Source organism: Calliopsis andreniformis, chromosome 3, assembly GCF_051401765.1.
Source record: "Calliopsis andreniformis isolate RMS-2024a chromosome 3, iyCalAndr_principal, whole genome shotgun sequence".
Classification (NCBI taxonomy): domain Eukaryota; kingdom Metazoa; phylum Arthropoda; class Insecta; order Hymenoptera; family Andrenidae; genus Calliopsis; species Calliopsis andreniformis.
Genome location: NC_135064.1, coordinates 20,069,145 through 20,084,766, shown reverse-complemented (window position 1 = coordinate 20,084,766; position 15,622 = coordinate 20,069,145). Strand labels below are relative to the sequence as shown.

Here is a 15,622-nt window from a genome sequence, read left to right as displayed (position 1 = left end):
TGCCTGCCTCTGCTGTTCGGGTAAATCGAGACTCTGGAGTCTGTGTACGCTGCCGAGCGCAACTTTCGGTGCAGCCCCCCTTGTAAGAGTTTGTGTTTGTCGAGGGATTGGGAAACGAAGCGAGCGTCGTCCAATCGCTTCCTAATTTATAAACAAGAGGAGGAAAAGGGAATTTTGTGAATTGAGAAACTTTTTACGATACAAATGATCTGTTAAGTGATTACACTTGGGAGTTGCGATATATTCGATATGAATTCTATCTTTAATAATTTATCCAACATTTTCGGAACAATACGTGCATTACCATTTCATAACGCTCACGTCATTGTTATTTTCGAGTAAAAATAAAGCACTGTTCGAAACTCGCGATACTCGTTATCAAAATTATTGATATGTAATAATGATAAGCACTCTGCGCCCATGGTAACAAAATTTTCATTCAGTTCCTGCAATTCTGCAGTTTGACAATAACAGGTAATTACAGAAAATACGAAACAGGCAAACTGTGTTCACAGGAACTCAATATTATCTTCATATCTAGGTACACCCTGGAAATACCAATACAACCATGAAACCATTTTTAGATACATCACACATGAAAGGGTCCTCGAAAATAGTTAAAAAGAACCTCCAATCAAAAAATATCGAAAATCGTCCAAAGGTATTCTAATAAATCTTTCCCAGTCCCGGTTGCATTTGCATTAGCTCCACTCCGCAACGCGATCGCGCGTTTTTCGAAAGGCAGTGAAGTTTAACGATCGGCCATCGACAGAAAAATCGGTACAGCAGAAATTCATTCGGCGACGCGCGACGGGGAAAAAGTGAATTTCATTCGCGGCTCGAGACTGACGACATCCATCAATCCGAAATTCAATTACGATATGCGAGCGAGTCTATTTTCGCGACGCGGTTAACTTTTACGCATCGTTCCTAACGCAAACTCGCCAATTAATTGGTTCGCCGATATCGAGATACGCGGAGCCACAGGGGGCCATCGGTCGTCGAATGGGGATCGTGGACAGCGGCGACCATCAATTAATGCGAAAATAATACAAACCCAAGTGCACGTTCGGCTCGCATTATTACTGGATAGCCGTGAGCGGTTCGTAATCCGCGCTTAACTCTCGCTATCTCGTCTTTAACGTCACGTCCAACAGTCGCTTCGTCAACGAACGTTCGGCAAATTGGTGATGTAATTACGAGTCCCTGCTTGGTCAACAGGCTTACCTGCCCAGTGGAATTGCTCGTAATGACCGATCGGACGCATCCCCTCATCTATCGCGAATTCACTCGATATACATCGTCACATTACTACTGCATACGCGCGCGAGCGCGACGGAACGAGCACAAGGGGTGTTTCGCGAAGTTTCGATATCGAAAACATTTCGGCTGCCGCGATATTTTCATGGCGCAAGACACTGAGCACCACGATTAAGGAATCGTAAATCACCCACGCTCGTGAACGTTTATGGTGGGTTAATGCTCAAGTTTTCCGCGCTTCATTGACTTTTATGATGGAACTGTTCGGGGAATATGAGAGAGATAGAGCGATGGACCGATAGCATGGGGGGAGCGGGGGTGAATGTGGGAGTGGAAATTTTTTTCTTCTTTATTTCTGGTTCGATATCTGCAAAAAATGCTGAGTAGGGATAGTGAAAACACTGTGAGTGGATAATACTATGGTCTCTATGGTCTCGTATGAAGTTTTGAAGGTTTGCAAGGGATATCTACAGACAGCGATATTCTTTTCAAAAAGTTCACTTTTAAAATAGAAATTAAATTTCTAAAATAATTAATTTTCTTCTTGGCGAGACGAATTTTCTCTCCAAAGCGACGTTAACATTAGACAGCTTTTGATAGGACAACCGAGTTGATTAATGAAATTAATTGGGCTGAAATTGGGTTTAAGTTGCGTTTACAGTACATGTTATAGAACCTTTTAGCAAAGAGAAGTGTAACACATACTCTCTTCGTTGCTCTCTCTCTCTATAAACTGTCTCCTCTGTATTCTAGAAAGTTATATGTCATGTAGTGTAGACCCACCTTTAGACGGACAACTCTGATCAACTTCAGATTAACCGACTCAGTTGCCCCTCCAAAATTTGCCTAATATAAACGTAGCTTAAGTAAATAGTACTTCGACTAAATACCTCAAAAAAAAAAAAGAAAGAGAAAAAAGATTCTCAGGACAAATGAACATTCCACGAAAAAGCCTGGGACACCCTGTATATTTTGGCGCACACGTCCCAATGATCCAGCGCACGGCCTGCACGAGTGCTCCCACAGAAGTAACCCAGAGGGTGGGAGGATACGGAGACGTAGGAGGGGATGGAAGGATGGAGATGAGTTTGAATTTGGCCCGCGCCTCGTTAATTTTTCGCCCCGTGTCACTGCATTGTTTGCCCAGGGAGAAAGAGTGTTTATTGCCCGCAGCTCGAAACGAAAGCCAACGGGTTTGCCTCTACGTGTTCTTTCCGTGCGCGTGTGCACGCGACCGTGCCAGCCACCTACACAATCGCGGCCTCCTCGAGCATTCTCGTTTTAATGATTTCGATCTAACAAGGCCGTCTAAGTCTCGCGAGCACAGGAAGAGGGGGGGAGGAAACGAGAGGAAACGAGAGGAAGCGTTCGAAACACCCGCGTACCACTGTCCGTGTTCGACGAGCGAGGGATGTATTCGATGAGGAAGGAAGGGGTTTGAAAAAAAAAAAGGGGGGGGGGGGGGGGGGGGGCAGAGGTTGCAGGCAACGATGAACAATTTGAACGTGCTCACGGTCCCATTGAAACGATAAGAACGGCCACCAAACACTCGGATACTGGAGCAAGAAGCTGATAACCCTTTTCCGTCAATTAGTGCATCGATTTGTCTTTCTCGATTGATGCGTATTCGATTGAGTACGCTCGCCTCGGTGGATTGAAATTTAACGAGAGGTTTACAGGGCCACTCTCGCGCACGACATTCGACATTCGACCTGGTCGTGTTACTTCTACTCCGTGTTTCTGTTTTATCCTGTTTTTCCTTCTCTTTTTTTAGGATGGCTCGCTATCGTGGGCAAATGAAAAGTTAGGTACAACTGGCATTCGGGTCAAGGCTATCGCGCAATCTGGAGAAATGGTTAATGTAAAAGAAACTCGGTAATCAGCCTCCCTTTTGCATTTATGTGAAGATGTGAAAGACGTTTCAAAGCATGTGGGCATAGCTTCAAGAGTGAATTGGGGGTGGAAGAGTAATGGAAATTGTTTGTGTAAATGTTTGTCTGGTTTGACCTTGTTGTGAAACTTTGAGTCCCCCAGTATCGCACACCCCTATGAGAAATCATAATCTAGTTGAGACAAGGAAACACTTTCCCATTGTAGTTGTACACTGGAGGCATAGTCTAAATACACTCTAAAAACTAGGAATATTTCTGTAACCTAAACATAGTAAAATTCACTGACAAACAGAATATCCTTCGATTCAAATTAAAATTAGACTCATCACATCATGTAAGCACAAGATATTGCAGAGCAATAAATCATAAAATTTTGGTTAAAAAAAGTGAAAAGAGATCGCGATGAATTATGGAACGTTCCAACATATCAGTCTCCAATTATGCAAGTTCTCGGGAATCCCAATAAATTTCAAACACATTCCAATAACCCTCCATCGATATGTGTACTTTCCCACCCTCATGACAGACCTAACGCGTGCAGATGTATGTTGTCAAACAGCCAGACGTATTTTCATTCGAGGATCATTGTGTGTGGCACCCCTTCATTCTCGACCCTCCAACGAAGCCCGAATTTCATATGCAAGCACACGAAATTCTCGTATAAAACGTTTCGTCGATATCCCAGTGAAATTACGAGCAACAGGGTGTACACGTTCATGTACAAAAATATTCTATTTACAATTAGTTAAGGCTCGTGAAACCAGGCTAGATCTGAAATCACGAAAGCAGGAGCACCGGTCGCCATGAAAAAGATTTTCTCCTGTTCTAGGTCAAGTCTGAATATTTGAATTGTAGATTGAATTTCTCTGTGGTTATTCGACAAGAACAAAGATAATAGGAACGATAGGAAAAAGCACGTTATTTCCCGCTGCAATCGTGACCTTATATCTATCGAACACTGAGGAGATTCAATTAGATAGTCATCAAGATTTCTCGCTGAGAGAAATGTTTGAGGAAATGATAACAGTTTCGTAACATAAGTCACTATCGCTAGAATATTGACGAATTCGTTATTTTCTATTATACAATAGCGATGGTACGCTAGTGGACTCTTCTTCGGCTGGAAATCACTTAGCAACTGTAACAGCGTCGATGCTAATTGCCGCCCTGCATTCGAAATGTCAGCGTTCTTCCGCTCGGTTTTGCCGACACGGATGCAGGAAAGGGAAAAGAAGTTGAAAGTTCGTTAACGACTTGAAAGAGCCATTCTTGAACCTAAGCTAAATGCGAATGACTCTGAGAGCGAAAGAAAAGTTTGACCGCTATGGAAACGCCCGGCAGACATACCCGACTAGCCTCTTTAACTGTTACTTCAATTATGCTCCAACTGAGATATCCTCGCAGCCTGGATATCATTCGATCGCGGCCATAAAGTAGAGACGAAACGAATTAACCAAATAAAAGCTGTGATCAAAGAATTCCATTACACAGTCTCGAGTATTATACAGACTTTATTGAGGTTTGATAAAACAATCGTTTGCTTTTACTTCCACTCTAGAGATTTTGCTGCCTAATTGTGACATTTAAATGCGACGGTGAAACGTATCGTTCGCATGTCGGCTTCCAATTAAAATCCACAGGGAACGTTTTCAAACAGGTGGCAAAGGAAACAGAGGTGTAATGACCAAAGAAAGTAGCGACACTGTAAAATAAACTGAATAAAAAATATCGATCCTGATTTGCGTTTCATCCTGGATTATTTACAAGTAACAGTTATACGTATAGCAAGTCTTCTAGAAAGGTACTCAATGTATTTCGTAGCAAACCTGAGCCACTGTTCGAAAAACATTATTTGAAAATGGTTATTTGAATGGTAGGTCATAGACCTAATACTTGATCAACAAAATATGGCGAAATAAGTGTAAGTTGAACTTATAAGCGAATTTCTTCTAATTTATTTCATAATTTCATATTTCTTCTAATTTATTTCTTATTTTCAGAAACTACAAATTAATAGTTTGAAATTCTAAGTTGCAAATCATGTTTCTGACTCATAAAAGCAAGCTAATTATTTTTCAAAGCTCGTCCAAAAAGATAAGAAACGTGACTTCAATATGACTATATTAATATACTATGTTAAGCATAAGATACGGATCTGGAATTTGCTAGAACGTCAGAGTTGACAAAAAGGTACACCTTCTTGCACACATGATTATGAACTCGCAATAAATGTCACATAATACGACTCACCGTTATTAATCGCTGCGAAGGCGACGGCGCTGAGGAGCCATGCAGCCACGCTGATGGTGGACATCTTCGTTTCCCTCGTTGCAGGTTTCACCTCACATAATACGTGCCTCTCGGACGTTGGGACGACCTGGAAAGGACATAGGACAACGTTGTATTAACCATGCACGTGCCACTCGAAGACGTTGCAAGTTCGCTCGTGCGACTATAATCTATGCAAGGTTTCACCGATATTTACTCGAATATGTTGCAATACGTAGAATACCTTCTGAAATTTCCTCCGAGTATTGATTTTCATTACAACAGTACTTTGTGAACACACGATGATATCTCTGCGACTAATTAATGAAATCAGACTACGTATTCAATATGTCGTATGAAAAGCGCGCATACAGAGTTTATTCATTATGGAACACAAACGAATTCACAAACGTATTTTATATATAAATATTTCCTACAACTTTTAAGCGTTAAATCCATTGCCTCGGTTTACATCGTCAACAGAAACATACTCCTGCATCATAATTTATTAACCACTAATTTACAACCCGCATAATTCATTACTCGCTAATTCATTATTCATGACGGCACACAGTGTTCATGACGGAGTCAGTTTTGCGTGAAACGACTGCAAAACAGAGACATAAGATGCTTCTCGGCCGAAAGAACCAACTCGAGAAACAGAAATCTACCTAAAACGACGAAATAAGACAAGAAAACAATCCCTTTAATTCGCATCTTCGTTCACCGAAAAAAGTGTTGGCGCGAGCATAAGTCGTCGTAAATTTTCCCTAAGAATTTCCACGGAAAACGCGGATGATTTCCGAGCCAGCGTTCTCCATCCCCCCTCGCCCCTCCCTCGTCCCCAGGACACGAAACGATCTCGAGAAGCTGCCCATTCGTCACGTCGAGATAGCGTCGCGCGCTCGAAGCGGGTCCGCAGGAGGCGTGATGTCCTGGTCGCTTCTTATGCCGCCGTTAGCGAAGTGGTCCACGGTGGCATCGCTCTGCACCCTCCCACGAGTCCTCCCCGCCACCCTCGACCCGTTTGCCTCGTCGCGCGGTCCATTTATTCAAATCACACGCGACGCTCGGCCGCGCCTCGGAAACGCGGCTCAGGAGCAGCCCCTTTGACGAGAGCGGCGAAGTCGAGGCGCAGGGTGGGATCGAGCAGACAAAGAACTAGAAACAGCGTGAGGGAGGACACAACAGCAGAAAGGAAATGTCGGTGAAGGAAAAAAGTGGAAACAGAGAATTAGAAGAAAGGGGAACGGATATGGCCGAAGGTCGTTGCGCGTAGAAGAGGGGAGGGGGAACAAAGGTAGAGAGAAAAAAAAAAAGATAGGGAGAAACAGGAATTTAGGGAGACGAAGGGGAAAGAGAAAGTAGAGACAAAGAGTCACGAAAAGGGAAAAGGAAGGGGGGAGGGAAAGCTATCACTCTATCCGCGCCGACTACTTTCGCAACCTGCACACAACTCAACCAACCCTTCAGACGCACGTTTCCCGCTGGTTCTCTGGCTCCTTTTATCCGGGTTCGCTTTTACTTTATGCACCGGTTGTGCATGGACTTTGTATGTGTATACCGTCGAGCACCGTATGCCATGAGAACCCGAAATTCCGCTTTTGCTACGGCTTCGAGAGACGTAGCCACCCTCCCCTTCGTTTTCGCGCGCCCGTCTTTCCGCGGAATTTCGACGAACCAACCCCTTCGCGCGGTTGACAAACTTCCTGCGATTCGGGACGAGGTTTTGTCGCGACGAACGTCTACTTCGGAAATTTTTGTGCTAAGGGTATTTTTAGAAAGACCCTAGAAATTAACACCAGCTGTAGTTCTTTGGAAGAGAAGATAGGGGAACATTGGGATTTTACTGATTTTGACTGTGTTTATTTTGCAGACTGAATAGTTTGCATGGTATTTTCTATTTTATAGGCAATAGTGATTTTTTTAACTAATCTCTGGTGTCTGAGCTATCTAAAGATACACAGATTGATGTACATATTATTCTACACCCCTGTGCAAAAGTGTTAAGACACCTACTATATTCAATGAACTTCCATTTTACATTGTGTCTGACTTGAGACCTTATCTACTCAATTCTCTGCACTTGGATTAAATCTTATTCTATTGAACTCTCTGTGCTGATTTGGGACTTATTCTACTGATTTCTCTGCACCTGGATGAAGTCCTTTTCTACTGATTTTTCTGTGTCTGATTTGGGACTTATTCTACTGATTTCTTTGCACGTGGATGAAGTCGTTTTCTACTGATTTCTCTGTGTCTGATTTGGGACTTATTCTACTGATTTCGCTGTGTATATCTGTAGTACATCACCATAACTAACAGTAACCATCTAAAAAATAATTTATAACTAGCTTTAATAATTTCACATGAAATAAATTAGAAAATCTGAATCAGGACATCCTAAGTACCTACTCTACCTAAGTACTAATAGATCTATATTGCTCCCAGGCCTCTTGCCAGCGAAATACTACATATCTACTACAAACAATTCAATAAAACAAATTGCAGAGTATCTCAGAAACCAAAATTCAAAGCCTGACGATATCGTCCACTGTATTCCTAATGATGTACCGAAGATTCAAAGAGGTAGTTATAAGATAAAACCGAGGCAAAAACGGATTCTTTGCCAACTATGGAAATAAAGTCGCAAGAATATTCCATTATCTTAGATCAACCCGATAGGAAAATTGTACGATTTCCTACTTCCATAATAAAGGAAGAAAATACAGTTCAAATACGCTGAAATGTACAGGAAGATCGTCATAGCGGCATACGTGGAACGCAAATTTCATTATATTTTTTTTTCTTCCGCGTATTCCCATATATTCGCACTTTGTCTTTGAAATAATTGAATCGCTGCATGCACCCTCGTAACGCGATTTCAACGTACGTACATACCGCGCGAATGATTCATACAATTCTACTGGAATATTTTATTACAGCAGCGTGACGAAAAGGAATTGCTTTCTACCACTGATACAAACTGAAATATCGATTTCATTATATAATAAATACTCAGTGTAACTCTTTCCACGAATTTTGCTCCAATAATATCGTGAATTTACAGTTGATTGGATTGAAGAGAGACAAAATTTTAAACGCGTTAAAAATAGTATTTCATCCAGATACGAGTTACATCGAGCTGGAAACCTATATTTATGATTTTATATCACAATTGATACAGATGGATTGCATTTCCAAAAAGTTCGTCTTAAATTTTCTGAAGAATTGAATATCACCAAATTACAGTTCGCGCGAAGAATAAACTCTCAGACGAAACAGAAATATCTTTGCAATTTCAAAAAGCTGTGAACTCGTGTAACGAGAAAAACGACCCACTTAGGGTAACCTGTTGTAATCCCCTAAATGTTTCATGTAATAGAAGCAGATAAAAGTGCGACCTGCTCAAGGTACGAGTAGTAGAATACACCAGTATCCAGAATAATTTAACCGCAGTACTGTTTCCAAAATGTAGCAACGGAATAACATTCGCGAAGAAAACACGTTTGTCGACGGGCACACTGGCACAAACACGAAATTATTTACGACGCTTCGGTCCAATTTAAATGCAGAAAAGCTGAGGTAGTTTCGCCGTCCTTCGTTTTAGCATGCACAGAAGAAATTCCAGTACAAAAGAAAGGGGTGAATTACTAAGAACGTTAATAGGAATGGATATCTGACGCTGAACTCGGCTTCGAGGAAAACAAGGACCGCAGAGTTCGCCAAAGGCTCGCCTTCATCCGTGTTTTTTTTGCGATAATGATATCAACCATAATTTAACCCGTGTGCACGACGAGCGCGCATGAAATAACGTTGCGAAAAATAATATGGCACTTCCATCACGGGACACGGAACTTTTTCGTCCATCAGTTTACTTTCCCTGCAGCGCGGGACATTTTGGCATCGTCTAGCCTTTCGTTTTTCCACTAATTTTGTGAACTTGTCCTACCTCTGACCGTACTAATTCGTTACCTCGAATCTACTAAAAAATCACCCCTAATTTTCGTCATTTCATTTACGTCCTATATATTTAATGGAAACTATCCACTCTACTTTTACACTGTCTGTTGAATCCTCTATTTTTTGTTCGTCAAAGAGGACGAAAAAAGAGGAAGCTGTATTTCTCCACTGTAGAATAGTACATTTCTCACTGAAGAATAGTCGTATGTAAAAAATTATTGCGAAACCTTTGTTCATCTGCTGTGAAATTTTACACAACTAACACACTATTTTCTTAACTGAAGTTTGAGTGACAAACTAGAATTTTACACTGTACTGAAATTTTAATTCTAATACAATTTGTTCAGTAGCATCCAGAAAATATTAAAAAGACGAAATGCTACTCGGTACATACTAATAATAATTAAATAAGTAGTAATTTCATGACAGTCCCGTGTGCTCGCAAAGTACGCATGGAAATAAAGAAAAATTGCCCAACACCATACGTATATGCTTTTCCAACTTTTTCACGCAATAGCCAGCATTTCCCATAACTCGGAGCGAAAAGTTAAATTACCTTAGCCGGAGCGAGCAAACAGCCAGGCATAATCCAGCGTCCGCTACGTTCGCTGGCAAAGAATGGCCGCGATATTCGTAATTAGTGTGTGGTAATTTCGTGTTTTCCGCGCAGTCCATGAAATTAACCGTGTTTCCGTTTTTAGACGCGACGACGGCACCGTGGATAGCGCATTAATGCACTCGGACATTTCCACGAATCGACAGTCCCGTAAACTAATTTTTCCAGCGGACGTTTTCACGCACAATGTGCTTATCAGTCGACTATCCAGACAAAGGTAACGCGTGTCCCACTAGGTTGGCCGTTTCAATGTTGTTTGACGTGTCACATTCGCGAATATCTGCCGCAAAATTTCACAGAAACGTACTTCTACCGCGCCTTCATTTCGCATTTATTGCTAATCCACTTCAACTGACGGTTCGTCATTTCTAGTGTTATATTATACTCGGCTGCATACGTCGTATCTCGCTTATGCATTATTTAATTTTGCAGAAACGAGCGGCAAAATTTATTGTCGACTGCTTGACGCATGATTGGAACCGAAATTCGTTTGAAACGTGATTTTATATTTCATTCGTTTGAAAAGAACTGTTCTATATCCTTTATAACCTGTTCTAGTATTCTAGTGATTTGATTTGTGAAATCATTATAGATGACAATTATATCTATTGTAGTGGTGTTAGTGGGAATAAAAGAAAATCGATGATCCAGTTAACCTACTCATCGCTGTGTTAATGATCAACCACTTCCTAACAGGCCGCGTAACATTCAAGCGCAGATATTTATCTGTTAGCAAACAGAGAGACAGCAAAGTTTACCGTGAACGCGAGTAAAGCTTAGAAGTGAAACGCTGCAACGAGGGAAGCGTCATTTATATGATAGACCGACCTACACACCATCAAATTCATGTGTATGTTTAGTGGTGTGTTACGTAGTCGTTAGATAATCAAACACATAGTCGTCGATACATAATACACGACGAGAAGAGCAATATTATATCGAAGCAATATTGTATTGATGGAACGATGTGAAAGTTACTAGGTTAATAGTCATCAGCAAATGACGCTCCTTTCAATGAAATTAAAATATTTCAAATTTCACGGGGAGTTACAGATATACCTCATATCCAATTTTTACGTTATTTCAATTTTCTCAATTTTTAGTAGAAAACATGGAAATACATATATTGAATTTAATAACCTTTCTGAATATCTTCGCGTGCCCCGAGGAAATTAATTTTCCTGAAACCTATTTCCCTGTAAATTCATAGTACTGTGCCCTGTGCTTGTGAATCATTAGTCCTCTCAATTACAAATTTACCATAACCCAAAAAGAGGCATTATGAGAACCTCTGTCCTCCTTAAACATGGCGGACAAAAATGAGCAACCGTATTGTATCTCTATACCGCGCAATTCAAATCTTAAAATGCTTCCATCATTGCTCACGACTGTGTTCAATAAGTCGAGCAACAAATTTGTCAGACAGCAAAGTTACGAAAACTGTCTCAAAATTACGAGAAATAAATTAGAAGCAATATAATACTATCCCCCATATCCCACTTGGAAATGAAAATATCGGACGACTGTGCAACGACGAAAGACGTGAATGGCGCGATCGAGTTTGACGTGCCGTAGCAATCGCGGTGAAAAAGAAATTGGCAATGAACATCCTCCCCTCCCATCGATCGTCTGGCATCGAGCCCCATCGAAAAGAAAGACGCGACAGTTCGTCTTACCTATTGCCGTTGCTACGCCGCTTTCATCACACCGACGCGACCAGGCGATCCAGAGAATTCCACTGAAAAGCTCCTCGCTCCTTCCTTCCCCACTTCTTTCCCCGGCTTACGTGCCGCTTCCGCACGCAACGACACTATTTGTCACTCGCGAAAGCCCCGTTTAACGAAAATCTGATCGAGCTCCCTCGTTAGCTCGTCTCACACGCGAATCAAACGACACGAGGCACGCCGGCTAGTCCCTTCGTTCCTCTTCCTTCTAACGACCCCGTACTCGATGTATCGAATCGTTCGATCACGCACTCACGTCGATGACGATACTACTCCTTTCGTATCTCCACCCACCTGCCGCCTGTGAACACAATATTCCTTGCTCACCTGCCGCGACCACTGTCTCTCCCGTTGCCAATTAATTTCGAACACTAACGCGACAATGGTCGATCCACCGAGGTGCTTCAATTCAAACCGAAAACTTCACGTCGCTTGCACGACGCACTTGACCTTCCTCGCGGCGAATCGAATCGAACCCCTGTCGAGAGGAAACCGCGACGGTTACGCGTACGCACGTCGATTAACCGTGCACACGTACGTCGCATGTTCGAACGTCGACCGCCAGCGGCATTCCAAAACCGAACGCTCTCTCCGTTTCGATCCTTCGAATCCACGCTACGATCGCTTCCCTCCTGGGTCACGTGACGGCTCCGATTCTCGAAGCGCGCCTTCGATTCTCGATCGCCCGCCGCTGGCCAATCGCAGCGCGCGTTACTCGGTATCCCGTGCCGTGGCGAAGTTGATCGACGCGTCGAGTCTTACCGCTCCAGAAAGTGTCTCCGAGGAACTGTTTCACTGTGTCCACCAACAAGTGTTATCCGAGCGTGCCGATGAAAAGAAACTGAGCGATAAGAAGCCGCTTCTAATCGCACTCGTGGTGGGCGACGATGCAATGGTTAGTTCGCGGTGTATTCGAGTGGTCGTTCCGCGTCGGGCACTGTTTCCGCCACGGGCCTCGACAGGTCGGCGTACGTCTCACGTGACACACACTTCGCGCACGAAACTCGCGATCCTTGTGTCTTTGGACGAGCACTCGAGAGGAGAGGAGCTTTCGGTCATCTCTCCTCAGTGATTCGCGTACGTTGCTCCCGCGGTCAGTGTCATCTCGCGATGGGTTGTAGCGGCGCAGAGTTTTCGCGGAGCAGACGTTCCCGCGGTCGCGTGGGCTGCCCCGTCACGGAGGACCTGCACGCGTGTGTACGTGTACGTGCGTGTAGGACGCGGCTGCGAGGCAAGATCCGACCGTGTCGCGGTGCGATAGCGAACTGACGTCCTGACGGGTTGCAGCGCCCCAACGACGGTCGTCCGGCGAACCATCCGCCACCGTTTCCCCGCAGGGGACCCACCACCAACCCATCACCTCGCTGCTCCCACCCTTCCACGCCCCACTACACCTGAAGCTTCTAATCCCAGCTGGCCTGTTGTACCACGCACGCGAAACTTCCCGAGCTTTTCTTTTCTTTGGGATCGCGCCCTTTGGAAGTGACGAACGCGGAGGAAGTGGATTCGGTTTGCTCGACTGGCTCTGGGTGAGTGGCACGATGAATTTTTAATGCATGTAAGCGTAGTGGTAGATTCTTGGGGGGAGCTTTGTGCGTTTATGGGTATGGGACCTTTGACTCCTTAAGGTAGGAGCAGTCTGCCGAAGAGCAGTGTCGTGCTTCGTGTAGTTTCCAATTGATGGAAAGCTGGGCCCTGCTTCAAGGCTGTTATTATGGAGTCGTTTTGGGAATGTATTTTGGCATATTTGAGTACTATCAGCGATTTGGGATAGTATTGTCGTAGTTGAGGATCGTTAGCTGTTTCGATGGAGAGATAAATAAAGCGGCGATAGGAACGCTTTTTGTGGTATGATGAACAAATCCGTTGTTGAATGTTGGAGAGTAATTTGCTTTGGGGAAAAAGAGAGGTTAATGTTTTAGAATTTTGATTTCCTCGGTGATGGTAATTTTGAAAGGAATTTTAAGGTATTGGGGTTTTTTAATTAAAGTGGGAAATATTGGAGAATTGGGAATTATTTAATTAAGAATGAAAATTATTGATTCGAGAATTAAGGATTTTTTTAATTAAAAAGGGTGAATTATTAAATAGATCGTTCGAGATCTATTTTTAATATCCATTATATTTCTGTATAGGTTAATTAGAGATTTTTAATAATTCATTTTATAGTTTCGTAGTACTTGTCTGATTATTATATGTCATGCAATGTTTTCAATTTTATATTCATACAATTAATGTTTTACCAATATTATTTCTATTAATACTAATTGACATATGAAATATCTCAACTCTTGAGACTGACGAATAACCTAACTTTTTCGTGTATTACATTATAAATTACACGTCTACAAATGTGATTGTAAGGCTGCAAGATATATCCATACATGCATTTTGATTCATACCTTTATGTGTTCTGGATTTGAATTATTGAGTAGACTGTAGTAAATTTATTATTCAGAATGGTTTTCGTGCCGAGTAAAACTATTTAATAAAACTGGTTTAGAGTATGGAAGATAATTTACATAATCTTAATTATTGCACTTTAAATCATACCCAGTGACAGAATAAGGCTCACCTGTAGATTTTCGAGCATGTTCTTGCAAATGATAAAATCAGGTTACTCGAGAACAACCCTTGTTTATCTTTGCTTCGCAAAATCGTGTGTTCCCTTTAAAAACCTCTACTATTGTAGTAGATTACACTCATTTATTATTCCTGTCACCTTCTCGCAGTACAATTATTATTAATCGTAAAAAGCAAGGTTCAGCATCTGTGTCATGATCTAGTTTCCAATTAAGACATTATTGATAACGATATCAAGGAAACTAGCTGTTGTATCTTACAGATTCTGTTACAATTTACGTTTGGATTTAGTCGTATATAGAAACTATTCCTGCAAATAGTCAATGGTTATTTTAAGATATTCTATAATAGTAGAAAGAATAATTGACATGATTTTATGAATTACGTTCAAGAAAATAGGAAACTATTTATTGACAAGTAATCAATTTAGTATACGTAGAAAAGTCGAAAAATTAAAAATTTTGTTTAAGCAAAAAACATATGAAACAGGAATCGTTAAAGGATTGGTCTAGGAAAGTCCTAGCCCCGTACACGTAATTTGATTGGTAAAGTTTAAAATCAGTCAATCAGTATTGGCTCACTTCAAGTTCTATTTACTCTTAGGAGAGCCAAACTTATTTAATAATAAAACAGAAATCGACGGAAACTAATTTAAAAAGGAAACGCTTCACGTATGCAGCTCTAACTTTCGTTTCCCTCACATTTTCCTGAATCCTCTGATCCAATCACATAACCGTACAGAACACAACAACATGTTTTCAGTGATGTCCATATCTATTTTCATTTTCACAACGCTGAATTTTCTCTATTTTAACGTGAACCTGCGTCTAACCAGTTAACTAAATCTTCCAAAAGGGAAAGGGAGAAGAAAAAGTTGTCAATGGGTATGTTTACTTAACAAGCGCGAAATTCATGGACACGAACGGTTTAGTCCGTTACCCTTGGGAGGGCTGAAAGGTGGAAGGAACAGAGGGTAGGTCGTTTCACACAGCAGCGCCTCGCTTAATTACTAGTTACTAGTAACAAGAGTTAGGAACGTTTAGCTCACAGTTCACGCCATCCAACAAAAGCTTATACCGTTACGACGAACTATTCCCATTGCTAGCTTAGATTCAGCAGTGAGGCTTCAACGTAGTGAGATTCCTATTACTTCGAAATCATATCACCCGACGAAACCACCTTCGAGTTAGTAGTTCCCGAACTGTAGCTAGCTTAGTTTACAACATAATTATCCGTGGCACTAACTCTCAGGTACGAATTAACAAAATATATCGACGCTGGAATATTATTATGTGTAACGCATAGCTAACTGTCCT

The 15,622-nt window shown here is 41.9% G+C and overlaps 1 protein-coding gene across 2 annotated transcripts in view; it reads right to left on the bottom strand.

Moving 5' to 3' along the window:
• Window positions 1–12,319, bottom strand: part of LOC143177146 (zwei Ig domain protein zig-8) — a 368,390-nt gene extending 356,071 nt beyond the window's left edge. Inside the window, exons 1-2 of one of the 2 annotated variants that reach the window (XM_076374955.1) lie at window positions 11,676–12,319; window positions 5,403–5,529 (exon numbers count right to left, since the gene is read on the bottom strand). In XM_076374955.1, the coding sequence (XP_076231070.1) occupies window positions 5,403–5,466 (64 nt within the window). In that variant the 5' untranslated portion in view covers window positions 5,467–5,529; window positions 11,676–12,319. The remainder of the gene's footprint in view (window positions 1–5,402; window positions 5,530–11,675) is intronic. The other variant, XM_076374956.1, reaches the window with a different exon arrangement.
• Between the last annotated feature and the right edge of the window lie 3,303 nt (window positions 12,320–15,622).